Here is a 13,085-nt window from a genome sequence, read left to right as displayed (position 1 = left end):
CAGTCTTTTGAATGTTTTCTAGAGTTCCAAAATTATGTCCTTTTAAGACATGTTTCAATTTCAGGAAAAGGAAAAGTCACAAGGACCCAAATCAGGCGAATAGGGGGGGGGTTGAGGAACCGTAGGAATGCGTTTTGAGGTCAGAAATTCCCTGATGGAAATGGCCGTGTGATACGTGGCATTGTCATGATGAAGCATCCACTTGTCTGCAATGTCTGGTCTCACGCGAATTACTCTTTTCCTGAGCCTTTCAAGGACACTTTTGTAAAACACGTGGTCCTGGAGGAACAAATTCTTTATGCACAATACCCCTACTGTCAAAAAAGCAAGTCAGCATGGTTTTGATCTTTGACTTGCTAATTCGGTCGAGGAGATAAGGAATGTGCCACTCCTCGCTTTGCCACTTTGTTTCAGGATTGTACTGAAATATATCCAGGATTCCATCACCTGTGATCACACGAGTGAAGAATTCTTGGTCATTGTCAGTCCTCTCAAGAAGATCAACACACACGTTTCTTCGATTGTCCTTTTGTTCCATTGTGAGGTTTTTCGGCACAAATTTCATACTAACCTTTTGCTTACCCAGATCGTCTGTCAAAATTACGTACGGTGAAAGTGTTTAAATTTAATTGTTCACTCCATCAACCTTATTGTTAAATGACTGTCTGATCTCACACGCTCAACGTTTTTATCAGATTTTGAAGTTGAAGGTCTCCTTGAGCGAGATTGATCTTCAACGTGTTCTCAGCCTTCCAAAAATGATTTGTGTCAGCGGAAAACTTGTGCTCTTGATAAGCAATGTTCTCCTAGGCTTGTTTCAACTTTTCAAAGGTCACACTCGTGGTTTCCCCAAGTTTAACACAAAACTTGGTTGTACAATGTTGCTCTAAATTCTGATGCTCCATTTTCATAACACAACAAAAACACAACTTCACTGATGGCGCTGTCAAAAATAATGTGTTGGCTGAACAGAGTTGAAACTTGTACTGAGCATGTGGAAGGTATGGACAAACCGGTCTAGCACAGACACAGCGTTACCAGATCGCTCACAGTGTTATCAATCTCATTACTTTTTTCACACACCTCGTATGTGGTAACAATATATACATTATAAGAAGAGCAAAGACCATCTTGGCAAACGCTACACGTGCAAGCTGTAATCAAAGGTAATGAATTGCTCCTAAATTTGGCAGACATTAATAGAGGTACGGAAATGTTTTTAAAAGCAGTTTTATAAAAAAAATAAGCTGTAGTGATTTGCTTGGATTCAAATACTTGAAAATAAGATTGTTGAAGTTTTTTTGATTGATACAGTCCTAGTAGCGTCCTGGTATTGGAGATAGTGCTTCTCTTGAATAAATGTAGAAAAGCTACAGTATATGGTCAAATTGTGCATTAACCTCGTTAAATCATTTTTAGATCATTTGATAAAAATAAATTTTTCTATATTAGATTAGGTTACATAATATCTAATATAAATAAATTATTTATTGGAATCGTATTTGGTTATGATGATAGTGGTATAAAAAAATTACATTTTGCTTGTAGTATTACTTGTTAACTGTGTCTTTTAACTCTTCCAATACTTCTTTGAATCTTTAGAATTTGCTTAAAAAATGTCTATTGGATTCATATTTGTGTAGGAATTTTAATTCCTATGACATAAACAATTTTGCAGCAAAATTGTTGTACTAATTCGTATATGTGTTTTATAAAGGAAAATAATATTGCTTTTTTTCCTTAATAATTTTTTATTTTTATTTTTCCAGGTGCTAGAGTGCCGTGTTTGTGAAGATGTATTTGGTCTTCAGGGGGACAAGGTACCCCGCCTTCTTTACTGTGGTCACACAGTTTGTCATGCTTGTCTGTTGAGGTTACCGTTGAGTGATGATTCCATACAATGTCCATTTGACAGGCAGCCAACACCTGTAGGTATGTGATAACCTTCCAACTGATACTAGAGTTGTTTGAGCACATTAATCAAGATATAATAATCTCTAAAAGTAGTTTATTCTGCTGACTTCTCTTCTTCTTAGCCCTTATATATTGTCGTGGGTTGGGTGGTGCATCAGTGATCACCATCTACTTCTTTTCCTCCACCATTCCTTCTTGGTCACCTTTTCTATCTTCTCAGATATTCTATCAATATCCTTCTTCACCTTCTCCATACAATGACTTCTAGGTCTACCTTGTGGTCTCCTTTTCCCTCCCTACCATTCCAGCATATTTCATGGAACCCTTTTCTCATTCATACTCGCCACATGCCATAGCCATCTCATTCTATTACTCTCAACTTTTTCCATTATTCTCTCAGTCACCAAACTACTTTAAATATCCTAATTTCTAATTCGGTCCCTTCTTACTTCTCAAAAATGTCATTTCCACTGCCGGCAGGCTACTCTTTTCCTGTCCTGAGGTTGTCCATATTTCCAATCTGTATTTTAGAATTGGGTGAGGTAGGTTTTATAAAGAACTACTTCCTTTTACTTTTTAATACTTTATTATCCAAAACCAAACTCCTAACACTCGTATAAAATCCTTTAATTTTCTGAGTTCTTTTCTTATTGTGCTACTACACTCCATAGATAGTCAAAACTTTCAACTACTTCCAATACCTCATCCTTTATTTTTAGTTTATTTCTTTCATTTCTCAGGTTAACACCATTACTTTGCTTTTCTCCACTCTGATATTTATTCCCCACACCTGTATTTTTCCATTCCATACATTCAGCTGTTTCTGCACCTCTCCTTCGCTATCACCCCGAATTACCACATCATCTGCAAATAGCCATGCTGTACTCTCCCCTCTTCTCGCAACTTTGCCTTCACTTCCTTCTGTATTTTATCTATTTATAGATAAATTTTTCTGTTTTATTTATCAATAAATAGAGAAGAGAGTATATTTCCTTGTCTCCATCGAACTTAACACCTAACCAATCTGGCTCCCTCACCTTGGTTCTCACCTTATTCTACTCCTTTCTTTTCCAAGGCGTCCCATACTAACCCTGTATGATTTTTCAATATCTATGAAACAAAATGCAATGTCCTTCCCAAATTCCTAACTCTTTTCTGCCCTCTTTTATTGCATATATTAAGTCCACCATAACCTCCCTCTTTGAAACCCATGCTGTTTTTCAAACCTGTTCCATTTCATCTCTCATTCTCCCCTCTAATACCCACTTGTATAACTTTGCTTCATGGGAGATCAAAGTTATCTCTCTGAAATTTTTGTACTTCTTTCTATCTCTTTCTTAAAAATAGTAATAAATTACCTCTTTCCTCCAATCATTCAGAATCTTCTGTCTCTTAATCACTCTTGTTTCCTTAATCACTGCTCAACCAATACATATCAGGTTGTCCTGCTGTTCTCATCATTATCACTTTAACCTCATCAAATCCTGCTGCTGTACCTTGTCTCATTTTATTCAGTTAACTCTATCTCTCCTATTTTTATGTTTCTATCCTCCCATCTCACTTATACTTTTGAATCTACTTCTTTCTCTCTAGGTCTTCCCATTGGACATTGAGCAGTCTTGAGAAGTACTCCTTCCATCTTTTTCTTATTTTTACCCTGTCGCCCAATATTTCACCCTCTTTATCCTTGATTAAACTCTCCAACCTTTCTTTGTTTCTCTTTTCTTCTGTACAATTTCTTCTTTTCCATAATTATATCTATGTCTAACGTTTCTACAAATCCTGACCAACATCTTTCTTTCTTTTTCCTCTTTCATTGTTTTTTGACACTCCTTTTTACTGATTTGGTACTGTCTCTTCTCCTCGCCCTCCCCTTTCCTTCTCTACATATCCCATGTTTATTTTTCCCTTCTTACTGTCTCTTTTACCCTTTTATCCCACCAAAGTATTATCTTCTTTGGTTTTCTGTTTGTAACTCCACATACCCTACTGCATTGCCCACAAAAGCCTCTTTGAACCTTATATCCACTCTTCCTCCACATCTCCTATTTCATCTGTTGGTAGCATTCTTTTAATAACCTCATGGAACGCGTCTCTAATAGCTGGTTTGTTCAATTTCCAAACTCTAACCCTCTTTACACTTTCAACTTTATGACCTTTCCACATTTTATCTTTACCAAAATTTTGTGGTCTCCTTCAAAAGCAGACTCGGGCTTGACTGTAACATCTAGGAACTGCTTGCAGTATCATTTCTCAATTAGGAAGTAATCTACTACACTCTTCATCCTCCTTTCCTCTCGACCAAACCGTATGTATCTTTTTTGAATTCTTCTTGTGAAACGTGTTGCCCACAATCAAGCTATTTCTTTTGCAAAATTCGACCAATAACTTTCCTTTTTCATCCATGTTTCTGTACTGAAAAGGCCATACTTGCTCCTCTACATTGTGCCTTTCCTTTTCTACCTGAGCATTTAGATCTCCCTTATCTATTAACTTTTATTTATTTTTACTTCGACCTTTCTAAGGGATTCCTCTATAATTTCCTTGATTCCCAGTCTGCAGACCATATATTTGAATAACTTCTTTCCATTTTCAAATTTTACTCTTATCTTTAACATTCTGCTACTGAGGCATCAGTGTTGTGTCACCACTGCCCTCCTACTATAAATCCTACTTCCCTTTCCTCCACCCCAAAGTGGTGTAAATCCCTCCCTTAGCTCCTTCTCCTCCTTTCCTGTCCATTTAGTCTTGCTAAGTTCCAACAAAGCAATCCTATTCTGTCTTGTAGAGCCCATTAAAAAAATGAGTCCATCATGCAAAGGCATTTTAGAGCTACACAATCCTATCAGCAAACACAAGACTGCTCCAAGTAGGAGAACAGACACCAACATCCAGAGACTATTATTAGCCAGTCACAAACCTTTGCTTTTTATGGAGACGGCCCACCTTCTCCCCTATCACGATTTCTTATTAGCATTGTGGCATTTTTTAAGAGTACAATTGCCACCCTGTACCCCACCATGCCTCAAAACTGCTTGTCCGTGACTGCTTATTCAGAGAACTTATTCATATCTAACCCCCATATCTGAAGGTCATTCCTCTATTAACAACCCAGGGATGCACCCTATTGCTAGCAGCCAGACACCAAACCTTAGGCCTGGGAGTATTGTAATTTTACTGACTGTATGTTTAAATTACTAATTAAAACCTTTGTTAATTTTCTTGAAAGTTTTTTTTTGGTTTACCTTATTTATTTAAAAAAAAATTTAATAACCTTTATATTCTGGATGGTTGCTCTTGCACTTTATGGTTGCTCCTGCTTTCTGTATGGTTGAGTTTATAGTTGGGCGAGATAGCATCATCTTTGTCTAATTCTGCTTCCTTTTATTCAGTTTCAATTCCAAAATTACCACCTTCATTTATGCTTCAATATAAAAAAGAATAAATGAAAACAAAGCTCCATACTTTAATAATTTTTCGGTTTTTTTGTAGATGAAAAGGATAGAGATTATAGACTGAATGAAATCTTTTTCTTAGAACTTTTTGTTTGTAAAAAAATTGCTTCATTTTTAAGGACAAAAGAAGTAGTAGTATACATAATAATAAAAAAGTAATTCCTAAAAAAAAAAATTTTTTATTTATCAAAGTGAATTTTTGAAATGGTTAAAAACCATAATGCTGCATCTTTTTTCATTCACAGTCAGAGTACTGTCATCTCTCTTATAATGGAGCAAAGCAGCGACAAGTAAACATTAATTTACATTTTTTACTCTATTAATACGGTGTATTTCAAAATGAATATTGGGGATTTTAAAGTTATGTAATATTTATTAAATTTTACGTACATTGACAAATTGTACTTGATATGAGAGCAACTCAAAATAGTTTCTTCTATAGGTGTTCAATGTGATCCCCCATTCGTCACACAGCACATATCCAGCTGATAGAAGAGTTCATCCCATACTTAAATCATCAAGTCTGGAGTAATCCAGCTGATAGAAGAGTTCATCCCATACTTAAATCATCAAGTCTGGAGTAATTGATGTGACCCTGTGTCTCAAGTCAGGTAGGTCAGCTGGTAACGGTGGCACATACATTTGAGCTGTTGCAAACTTCCAAAGAAAAAAAAATCATACGGGGTCAGATCGGGTGAATGTGGAGGCCATGACAAACAAGCCTTGTTTGTTATCTGGTCCCTGGCGACCATTCCAGCGGTCTGAAGAATTTCATTCAACCAATCGCATACAGCATTATGCCATTGAAGAGGCACACAATCTTGTCACCAAGTAAAGTGGTTTATATTGTAGTTGAGGAAAGAGCCATAGTTGTAGCATATCAAGATATCATTCCAAGGGTCATTCCAGACACATTTGATTCCATGAAAAAGAACGGCTCATAAACTTGTTGTCAAGATATGGCACAAAAAACAATCAGTTTTGGAGGGGAGTCATGTTCACGCTGCAATATTTTGTGAGGATTTTCTGATCTCCAGGTACACATTTTATGAGTGTTTACTTTTCGATTAACATGAAATGTTGATGTGTCACCGAGTACGACATGATAAAGAAAGTCTTCATCGTCATGGTGCATCATTTCATTAGCGAAGGTAGCACTCAAACCATAATCTGTAGACTTTAGAGCCTACACAGAGATAAAACTGTTGTGAGTTTCTTTTTTATTTCGTGTATAAGTAATCTGTGTACATGAGTGAAACTAGAGAGATATTCATTTTGAAATACAAAGTATTTATATCTAAAAAAGCAATTGCATTTTAATTCAGAATGAATTTTTATGTTAAAGCCTATAAAAGAAAAATGTGTTATATGAAAAATTTTGTTCTATTTGTAACATTGTTACACTATAACAGTACGATTAATATTTTTGATGGAGACAACATTTTTATTAGATTTACTTGAGGTTTGGACACTTGTGAAATGTGCTTACCTGAGGACTGGTTTTCATTGAGCTCATATGTGTATTTCCTGTTTTTATTAACATTAATGGGATATGCATATTAAAAATTTTGAGAGTAAATTATATTTTTCAAGCTTTCTTTTTTATAAAATTTTTCTATTATTATTATTATTTATATTTACAATTAATGTTTTTCAGTTAACATGTACTTTTAGTGCTTTAGTTTTTCGTTGTTTTAATGCTTTTATTCCATCAGAAGTATTATTATTTTTTTTTTATCTAATTTTAAGTTATTTCATGTTTGTTATTTTTGAGTACATTTTAAAATTGAAAGTTTCTGCTCTGAGAGAAGAACTCTGATCTTGGTCATGATGTCGGGAGAAAACGAGATCTTGAACAATGACTAATAACCTCCAATGAGCTTGAAATAATGAGGCAGCTTCTAAAGTTGTGAAGAAGTACCTCTTGGTAAAATAAATTTTTGCAGGTTATTTAAGAATGTTAAGTGCAGCCTGGTTGTGGGTTTCCATCAGTTATCAAACTTCCAATATTTAACAATAAAAATTTCAGTAGCAGTGGGGTTTGGTTATAAATATGATGGTTCAAGAGTGTAGTTAAAACTTAATTTTTATGTTTGAAGAAAAAATTTTTAGCAAATATATATATATATTTTTTTTTTTTCATTTTTTATAGTCAGTCCAATATCAAAGTCTCTTCCAAGGGATTGTTCGGGCCTTGTGATCTTCCCAATACTTTTTCATTCATTCAGATTTCTGTGCTCTTTCTGGCATTGAAAATGATTGTGTTGCAAGTTTCTTTTGTGTGAGTGTGAAGCGAGTGTTTTTATCCTTAATTTTTTTCATTTAAATTAATCTTGTCTATGGTGTCTTTTGGTGTAAGGCCAATTTCCTTCAGGTCCTCTCTTATTTCTCTGATCTATGTACATCCTGTCTTGGTGTTTTTAGAGTTGATATTATACTGTACAAACTGTTTCAGAAGTCTTGATTCTTGCATCCTCATGATGTGTCCAAAGGATCTTTTCTTACACATGGTATCAGTGATAGATTCTAACTCTTTGTACATAACTTTGTTGGCATGATCATTCACCACTGCCATCTTTCTGGTATGTTTTTTTATGCAGGCTCTTCCAATTTTTTGATTTTCTGGAGTCGTTAGTCTTTGATTATTCGTTCAGGTGGAAGATTGTTTCTGCTGTATATGAGGTGTGGCTATTAAACAGGACTAATGCTGTAAAATATTTTATTTTAAATCTATACATATTTAGCTATTAACCCCTTCAATATACACCCCTCCTCTGTAACTTCAACACTCCATGTAAATTTTCCATTATTCAAAACAGTGCTGGAAGTCTTCTGCTGTGAGCTCTTTCATGGCATGTGCTGCTTTTTCTTTTACAACTTCAGTGGTCTGAAATCTTGTTCCTTTTAATGCAGATTTGACCTTTGGGAGAACAGATAAAAGTTACATGGTGCCAGGTCAGGCGAATAAGGCGGATGGTCTAACACTGGGATGTTATACTAGAAATGTCTTGATAGACAATGCGTTGTGAGCTGGTGCGTTGTCCTGATGAAGAACCCATGAATTGTTCTTCCACAGTTTGGGTTTTTTTTTTTTTCACTGAGTTAAGCAAGGACCTTGAATAAAAACAAGAATAGTTAACCGACGGTCAAATCAGAGCAGATTACAAATTTTTTCAATATTTTTATCAGTTTTTGACGTGGAAGGGCGACCCGGGTGATCATCATCTTCAGCGTCTTCTCAGCCATCTTGGAAACGCTTAAACCACTCAAAAACCTTTGCATGTGATAAACATTCTTTGCCATCTATTTTTTTTTTAATAAAATATAAGTTTCAGTAGCCATTATTCAAAGTTTCATATGAAATTTCACAATGCTTTGCCGTAATAAAATACATTTTTTCAGCAAAACAAAAAAAACAGATATTATCCAAACATCTATTGGAACAATCGAAAGAGAAGGCTTCACGTTACACAGCTGTCGGTCGTATGAATTAGGTGCATGTGTAGTTCTTCTGTAGCAGCAATAGTCTCATTATTTAATAACCACACCTTGTACATGGCTTCTGGTGTTCTAACTGTATTGTGGTGTCTTATTTTTGTGTTTATGTATAAACATTTCTTACTGTAGGTGTACTAGGTTAATTTTTGTGTTTTAGCTAGGTTGTTTGTACTTGTTTGAATTGAGGTTTTTGTTTAGGTTTTTTGTTATTATTTCTGAGGTATTTAAATCGGGTTACTATTTTGATTTTATTACTGTTTATGTTTACTTCTTTTAATTGTGCTGGTTATTGGGATTTCTGTCTTTTCAAATGATATTTTGAGGCCAATTTTGTTTGCAATGTTTTGCAGTTCTAATATCTGATGTTTTAATTTCGTTAATGTTGTTTACTAGTAGTGCCAAGTCGCCGGTGAAATCAAGGCAGTTTGTTTTGGTTTTTTGGCCTGTTTTTACATGCTTGTACTAAGTAAAGGAAGCATTGTAATCGTGAAAAATGTTGTTTTTCAGATTTCTATGGAAATATCCATTTTGACTAGTTTTGATGTGACGTCTGTACATAACTCAAAAATGATTAGCTGTAGAATGTTGAAATTGTGGATTTAGGACTGTTGTAACATCTAGTTGTGCACTTCCCCTTTTGATTGCAATTGACTGGACCAAAAGTTTCCTAAAAAGCCCAAAATCCAAAACATTTGAATTTTGGACTTTTTCGTAATTTTAGTAATCTGCCATTATTGAGAGCTTTTCAACAATATATCATAAGTGGTACTTATTTTCATTGGTTCCAGATTTATAGCCAAATAAAATTTTAATTAATGAAATATTTGAATTGTACAAGGGGAAGGGATATCGGTTCAGACTTCATTTTCTTTTTTCTTTTTTTTTTTTTAATTAAATATATTGATTAATTAATAAATATTATTATTTTTGATTATTAACCTCTCGTTTTATACAAATTTTTTTAACTTTAAACTAATTTTTTTTTTTTTTTCATTAAATATATTAATTTATTAGTAATTATTAACCTCTGATTGTAAAAAAATGTGTATTTGCAATTTAATAGGCGTACTAGGATATCATGTGCTGTCCACATCAGATTTTTATTTTTGGGGGGCATTTTTTGAGCCATTCCCACATTACTATTTAAAGAGCGCAGTTGAATAATAGCAGTGAGAGTCCATCACCTTGCGCAGTACTATTTTGATCCGAATTAGTTCTTAGAATTCACATCTGAATTTAATTTTTGATGTAGTATTTGTGAGGGTTAGTTTTATCGTGTTTGTCTTCTTTTTCTGTTATAATCCATTAGCTTCAGACTCATGATTGGTTCTGGATAGCTCCTCCAGGGTCTGAAACCCCCCTGGTATTCTCCTAGTTCTTGCTCAAGTTGTAAACTGATCCTGTTGAGGATGATTCTTGAAAGAATTTTGTATGTTGCATCTAGGACTGAGATTCTCCAGTAGTTGTTAGGGTCTGTTTGCCCATTTTTTTGTATAGTGGATGGATGAGGGCTGTTGTTCAGTGTTCTGGTATTTCTTCTGTGATCCAGATGTTGACAAGCTGGGTAATGATGCAGGGTAATTTTTGCAGGTGGTCTTCTTACATGTTTCCAGATTTCTACAAAGGTCTGATTTCCTGCCACTTTATAATTCTTCATCTCACCCAGTGCTTTGGTAGACTTCTTTTATTGTGGGAGGGTGGATGTTTTCTGCTGGTGTTGAGGTTTAGGTTTATGTATATATATATATATATATATATATATTAAAGAATAATTTTTTATTTTGATCAGTACATAATAATAAATTATATGTATTATGTCAGGAAGTGTAGCTATGTCTCAATTTTTTAAAGATTTTGTTAATAAAGTTGTCATTTATCCGCAGAAGAAATTAATTTTGAATGCTGTACAATTCAAAATTAATTTTTTTTTGCCTTTGTATGAAGTTAACATTTATGGTAGTTTATACCAGATCCCCTTCTGGTTCTATAGAAATCTTTTTGTGCAGTAAATGCCTAATAAATTCATTGTCATTAGTGTGGCAGTTTTAATGGTAACTTTTTATATAATTCTAATTTTGTGACAAAAAACTATTAACTAAAAAAAAATTTGAGAGCAGGATTAAATTTTCTGTTTTTTAATTGTTAAATATTAGAAGATTGTTCTGTTCAGGTGGGATATCATGTTTGATGGTAACAAAATTAGAGTAATTATTTTCTGTTGGGAAATTATTTGTTTGTTTGCTTTTTGTTTATTTAAACAATTTTTGTTAAATTATTAAAATTCTCTTAAATTTAGAGCTTCAGTAATTATTCTATTTTATGATATTCAAATGGAAGTGCCAAAAACATTTAATTTTTAGATTAATAATGGAATGTCTAACATATTTACTTGTTTACATATTATGAAGTTTCTTTACACTTAGATAAATGCTTATAGCAGATTCAGATTGCTATAACCTAAGGAGCCTGGATAAGGACAGGCTGCGGCACGAGTGTGGGGCTGCCTTACAGGGGTTGGAATTGCGCATGGAGCACGGGGAGGAGGTGGAATTGATGACTGAACAACTTGGCTGGGCCATCAAGACTGGCTGTGATAGGGTCTTTTGGCGACCTAGGCCAATGAAGGACCTTTAGGTAGTAGCCAGTTTGCTGATCTGCAAGAGCCTGGAGTCGTCATGACTTCCACTTCTGGGGAGCCGCCTGTTAGATGCAGGTGGAAACCCGGGAAAAAGTGGTGGTCCTCTGACCTGAGCATGCTGCGCGCTAAAGTTAGGTCTGCTAGGAGAAGATACCAGTGTCGCCCCCCCCCCCCCCCAGCGGGAATGGGGATTACCATTGTTGACGTGCACGTTGATTGTCTGCGGATCTACCAGCGTGCTCGTAATGAGTACGTTCATGTTATCAAGAAAGCCAAACTCAAATAATGGCAAGATTCTATGCGCGAGTTGCAACACAGCCCCTGGCAGCTTGCTAAGTCATGTTGTCAGCCAAAACCATTACACATGCTGTCCAGTTTTTGATGCAGGTTTGGTGGTCAGGACCACACTTTAACGCATGTGGCGACCTACCAGGCATTCCTGGATACTCGTGTTTCCATATGCTCCGTAGGGTGAAGCAGAAATCGGTGTCAGGGTGAGTGAGACACCATTCCCTGACGTACGGGCTGTGGATCTCGTAGATATAGACAGAGTGGTTTCTCGAATGGCAGTGAGAAAGGCAGCGGGGATTGACTAGCTTGACCCGGACATATTCTGTCATCTGCTGCCTGAATTAAGAGAGCCGCTTGACTGACTGTTCTCGGGGTGCCTTAGCTGGGGTTGCTTTCCGACTTGTTAGAAGGTAGCTTTGGTGAGAGTGCTCTTAAAATCAGGAAAGGATCCAAGTGAGGTCAGCAGTAATCCACCCATCAGCCTCTTGCCAGTAATCAGCAAGTTGCTTGAAAGGCTGGTTGTGGAACAGCTCTGGGAAAACATCGATTAAATCTTATTTTTCGAGGCCAATACTCCTTAATAAAAAAGGGGTTGCCACTGAGGATTGCATCTTAAATGTTCTTGCCGAGGTGGAAAGCTCTGACTGTAAATATATTTTAGCAATTTTTATTAACATAGAGGCAGCATTTCCTCTCTTGTGTTGGAGTTCCGTTCTCTATGAGTTGGAACACCGCAATGTTCCCATAACCCTGCAGGTCATGGTACGTGACTATTTGTCTAACTGTACGGCTCTGTTTAAGGATGCACACCTAGTTGTGGAAAAATCTGTCACCAGGGGAAACCCCGCAGGGTTCTGTTCTCGACCCCCTGCTGTGGAACCTGGCATTTGACGGATTTCTGGGATTGACACTCCCAGAAGGGGTCACAGCCCAGGCTTTTGCCGATGATTGTCTCCTGTTTGTTCGTGGTAATTCACGACCACAGCTAGAAGATCAGGCGCAAGTTGCTTTCTTTGCCAACTGTAAAGGGCTGGATGGACATGCAGAATTTAAAGGTTTCTGTACCCAAGACAAAGTGTATGCTTCTCAAGGGTGCAGACAAATTATCATACAGTTGTAACCCCCATATTAAGTATAAAGGCTGTGTAATGAGTTCATAAGTATCTAGGTGTTTTGTTTGATGAGAAGTTGCTGTTTAGCAACTACATTCGGCAAGTAGTGGCGGACGCCGTCTCTGTGATGCACAAGCTTAGGAGGACTGCTCGGAAGGATTACGGGCTGTTTGGCCA

At 36.0% G+C, this 13,085-nt stretch overlaps 1 protein-coding gene across 1 annotated transcript in view; it reads left to right on the top strand.

Annotated features, from left to right (window-relative positions):
• Nucleotides 1–13,085, top strand: part of LOC142319119 (E3 ubiquitin-protein ligase TRIM23-like) — a 57,911-nt gene that overhangs the window by 12,536 nt on the left and 32,290 nt on the right. The window contains exon 2 of the mRNA XM_075356047.1: nucleotides 1,770–1,932. Coding sequence (XP_075212162.1) covers nucleotides 1,770–1,932 — 163 coding nt within the window. The remainder of the gene's footprint in view (nucleotides 1–1,769; nucleotides 1,933–13,085) is intronic.

Source organism: Lycorma delicatula, chromosome 2 (assembly GCF_047948215.1).
Source record: "Lycorma delicatula isolate Av1 chromosome 2, ASM4794821v1, whole genome shotgun sequence".
NCBI classification, from domain to species: Eukaryota; Metazoa; Arthropoda; class Insecta; order Hemiptera; family Fulgoridae; genus Lycorma; species Lycorma delicatula.
The sequence above is the reverse complement of the archived record's forward strand: the minus strand, read 5'-3'. Positions and strand labels throughout refer to the sequence as shown.